Here is a 4,359-nt window from a genome sequence, read left to right as displayed (position 1 = left end):
AGAGGGCAGTGTCACTGGCCCTCATATGTGGGATCCGAACCGGGGCCCTCTGGCATCCCAAGCGAGTTCTTAACCATCGCGCCACTCGGCCGGCCCACGTTGGTTATACTTTTAACCAACGGAAAGTGCTCACTCCTGTGTAATTAATACAAGTTCCTCAGAAGTCAAGGGCGAGGATATTCATTATGAGTTCATTAAATGAGCAGAGGTCCATTTATTTTTGCACATGTACATGTTTTAAATTTACACCCAGAATCCAGGCTCTAGAACGAGGGTGGGAGGTGAGACAAGTGCCTGTGATGCATTGGCTCTAATGGGACATTCCCCTCTCCCTGTCCCTCAACCTCTGCCCCACTGACCACTGCTTTCTCTTTGTCCTCTGCCTCCTCCGTCCAGGAGAGCGCCCCTTTGCCTGTGACTGGCCAGGCTGCGACAAGAAGTTTGCGCGCTCTGACGAGTTGGCCCGCCACCACCGGACGCACACGGGGGAGAAGCGCTTTCCCTGCCCGCTCTGCTCCAAGCGCTTCACTCGCAGCGACCACCTGACCAAGCACGCACGCCGCCACCCTGGCTTCCGCCCGGAACTGCTCCGGCGCCCCGGTGCTCGCAGCACCTCGCCCAGCGACTCGCTGCCCTGCAGCCTGGCTGGCAGCCCAGCACCCAGCCCTGTGCCCAGCCCGGCCCCTGCTGGCCTGTAGGGCCCAGTCCAGCCCCGCTTGGAGCACCAGCAACAGGCCTGCTGTCCAGGCCCCAGGGTGGGCACAGACTAAAAGCCACCTGGCCCCTTCCAGCATTCCTCTGAGGGCCTTAAGATGCCCATTCCCCCTCCAAGAAAGCATAGTGGGGGTCTGAGACTGGACTGGGGTCACCTGGACCTTTGAAGCGGCCCTCAGGAGGGGTGGCTGGGACCCATGTCTGTAAATAGCCATGACTAATAATTCTTCCCATCTGTTAAACTGGGACTCCAGGGGCGGGGGTCGCCTGCAGGTGTTCTCTTCCCCCCTTTGCCACTTCCTTGCTTTAGGGGTGTGTGTGGGCCTTGGGGGGGGGCAGCCTGGGAAAGGCACCCCCTCCCTAGTGCTTGGACTCGGCCTCCAGGTCTTTCTCTCCAGGTTGAGATGAAGTGTACACAGAGCCATAGAGGAACCAGGGGTGCCTGAGGTCCCACCTGTCCCCATCCCCACCTGCCCTGGCCCCTCACCCTACCGAAAGCCATTGGAGATGTTCAGGGAAACGGGGTGTGGCCCGGCCACCCCCATTCGGGTACTCAATCTCAGGTGTCCATGGGTTCTGCCCCACTGCTCACCCACGGAGGGACCTGTAGGCCCCATAGCCGTGGGAACAGGAGGGGAGGGGAAAGGTTTCCTTACGGTCTAGGTTTTGCTTCTGAGATGGGGGAGGGAGGGGGAGGAACCAGGGTTTTTCCAAAGAGTGTTTGACTCACTTTGAGGGGGGGCTGATACTGGGATAGAATGAATGCTGGCTTATTTATTTTCCTGTGTCTGCTGGATGGGGGGCCTCGCTGCCCCCATGGGTGTGTGTGTGAGTGAGAAAGATGGGGCAGGGAGTCTGGTGCCAGACCCACTCATGCAGGGGTAGGGTCCCTGACTAGCCTTTCCACAGCATCATGTGACAATCATCCCCTCCCCTTAGGGACCAGACAGCCACTGGGCGAAATACACCTCTCAGCAACCTGCAAGTGGAGGTGGGAGCCCTGGCTCCATCCTGCTCCTGGCTCTGCATGTCCCCGGGGGTGGCCCGGACCAGCAGTTGACGTCCTACCCATGCAGACCTGAGGCAGGAGGACTGGCCCCGAACCTCCTGGGAATAGCTCGTTTTTTTTGGACCGGGTAGAATATTTTTTCAGGCGCCAATCCCTTTCTTGATCCGGGCCTGTGGGTGGTCCGTTGTCCTCAGGGGGTGTGGAGTGTGGGACCGCATGATCTGAATTTAGGGTGGGGAGTGCCTCGTCCTCTCCTGTTGGAGTTTGTTGGATTTCATTTTGGACAGAAACTGAAGATCCCTGCCCTGAGGTGGGAAGGGACCCAGGCTCTGTGTCCCTAGATCCTAAAGGGCCTATTCCTCCACCGTTGGCTGAAGGTTTGTAGTACCCCTGTGTGTTCCAGAGCCCCCTAATTGGGGGCTGGGTGGTTTGGGTGGCATTGCAGTGGACTCAGACCCCAACCCAGCCTGGCAGGATCCAGGGACAGGTGCCTGGGGTCCTGGGGAGGGGGTGGGAAGCCCTTTTGGAGCTGGGCTGGGGAAGGTCTTTGGTTCCCACGTCTGGGCTGGACCTTGCTGGCCTGGTCCATCTGCCCTCAATCCTTCTTCTCAGAGGTAGTGAGGTGCCTTTGTCTGGGGGGGCAGCAGGGAGCAGGCCCCGATCATCCTTGTGTTGGTGTGGACATCATCTTGGTCGTCACAGACCTGGCCAGGTGTCTGTTGGTGGGAGGTGGTCTGCTGGACCCAGGGCTCAGGAGGCTGAGAACTCTATCTGGGTCTCTCCAGCGGCCTAGAGAGACCTGCACCCTTATGCCCCAAGGGACCGGTGGTTAATTGGGACCTGGTTCCAGCCACTAAGCTGTTGTCTCTTAAGGGTAGGGCCCTTAGGGACTCGTGCTTTGGGGTGGTGCCCTCCCCCCTGCCTGGCCTCATCCTTGTATTTAATTAAACAAGCTCTTTTTTAACCCCCATTTAGTGCCTGTGTGGTTTTTTTCCCCATTGCGGGCCCCCAGTGGGTGGGCGGTGGGTCTTCTGAGCCCTTCTGTCCTGCTTGCCCGTGTAGCTCCAAGGTCACCAACCTGGGAAACCTGAGGCAGTGAGCTAGTGAATGCATGGACCTGGTGGGGTTCTTGGTAAGTCCACAGTGGCTGGGACACAAAATAATGCCTCCCGTAGCAACGCCCACTGTTGCCCTGTGTCACCCACACCTCGCGCAGCTGCGCCCCCCGCCCGCCTTCCTGCCCCGTTCCCTGGCAACCGAGGCTGTGGCGCAGTGACTTGGCTCTAGGGGGTGTCTGCCGCCTGCTCCTTTCCACCGTGTGGGAGGGGGGTCAGGCTGTTGGGGGATCCCGTGCCCCTGATGCCGCTGGCTGGAGCGACTGGGCTCCTCCCCGGAANCGGCCCTGTTCCCCCCATGGCTGCGGATCTGTCCCATGGCCACTCCCACTGGCTCTTGGTCAGCTCTGCACCCCCCACTATGGGTCCTCCTTTGGGGGTCTTATCTGACTGCTGGTGAGGCCTCCCTTCTGTCTGTCTTCCCCACTACCTGCCCCCCTACCGGTGGGCGTGTTCCTTGAAACAGGGCCTGCTGTGTTTCGGATTGGGCCCTCCCAGTGTGTTACCCATGAGGTGACACACTGAACCCGCTCTGGCCTCCCATGCTCCCTTTCCCCCCATATGCATCTGGCTCCCTTCCTACGGTGCTCCATCCAGTGCTATGAGGGTTGTTGTACACGTGCGTGGGTGTCCCGGATCGCGTGTCCACATTCTATCCACACACTTCAAAACCCCTGAGCATCCGGGTTCAGGGGGGATTCCAGCGTCCCAGGTACCTGGGGCTGGGGCCCCTAAGGCGCAAGCTCCGGATTCCCAGCCCCTTTGGCCTGGGCGTGGTGGGGGTCCTGGGTGGACCAAGTCTAAGGGTGGAGGCCTTGGCGCTTTCGGCAGACTGGGGAGACCCTGGGGGTCAGACTGCACGCAGCAAGGTTCTGGGCAGAGACCCCAGACAGGGCGGGCAGTAGTAGGGATGGGGGGGGGCAGGGATGGCGGAAGCTCCCAGGGCAGGATGGGCGAGGCGGGTCTGGGCGATGGGTGGGGTCTACGAAGGAAGTTGTAGGGTGGCTGCCCGCGCCCCCCCTCCTGCGGGGGCAGGGCGAGTCCAGAGGCAACAGTCGCTGTGCCCTGGTCCCTTCCCAGAGGTGTTGTGCTCTTCCTGCACCAGGTTGGGCTACTGGGGCCGCTATACCTGATTCTGCGGGGCTACAGGTGGCCCGGGTGATCCTTCACATGTCCCTCTGCTTACAGAGGGGCCACGGGCGTCAGCAGGGAGGGATGGCGCACGGGAAACTGACCAGACTGTGCTCTCCATTATGCGCCCCAGGTGGTCATTTCCAAAAGGAGTGGATTTAACTGGGGTCTCCGAGAGGCTCCGGAATGCTCTAAAAGAGGGGTGGAAGGGAGTATTTTGGAGGTGGGGACGGCAGGGCCCATTTGCAGGAGGAGAAGCCCCTCCCAAAACCCAGTGTACACATCTGTGTGGCAAATACACTACGAGGTCACTGGGGTGGTGCTGTCTAGGTGGGCATGTGTATGCTGTGACGGCTTGGTAGAACCCAGCCTTCGTTGGTTATACTTTTG

General features: G+C 60.2%; 1 protein-coding gene across 1 annotated transcript in view; it reads left to right on the top strand.

Annotated features, from left to right (window-relative positions):
• The window catches only part of KLF16 (KLF transcription factor 16), a 17,870-nt gene extending 15,183 nt beyond the window's left edge, over positions 1–2,687 (top strand). Inside the window, exon 2 of the mRNA XM_019657342.1 lies at positions 397–2,687. Coding sequence (XP_019512887.1) covers positions 397–698 — 302 coding nt within the window. The 3' untranslated portion in view covers positions 699–2,687. The remainder of the gene's footprint in view (positions 1–396) is intronic.
• The last annotated feature ends 1,672 nt before the right edge of the window (positions 2,688–4,359 follow it).

The sequence above is a fragment of the Hipposideros armiger genome, unplaced genomic scaffold (genome assembly GCF_001890085.2).
Source record: "Hipposideros armiger isolate ML-2016 unplaced genomic scaffold, ASM189008v1 scaffold_275, whole genome shotgun sequence".
Lineage (NCBI taxonomy): Eukaryota > Metazoa > Chordata > Mammalia > Chiroptera > Hipposideridae > Hipposideros > Hipposideros armiger.
Note: the sequence above shows the minus strand (reverse complement) of the source record. Positions and strands in the feature narration are given on the sequence as shown.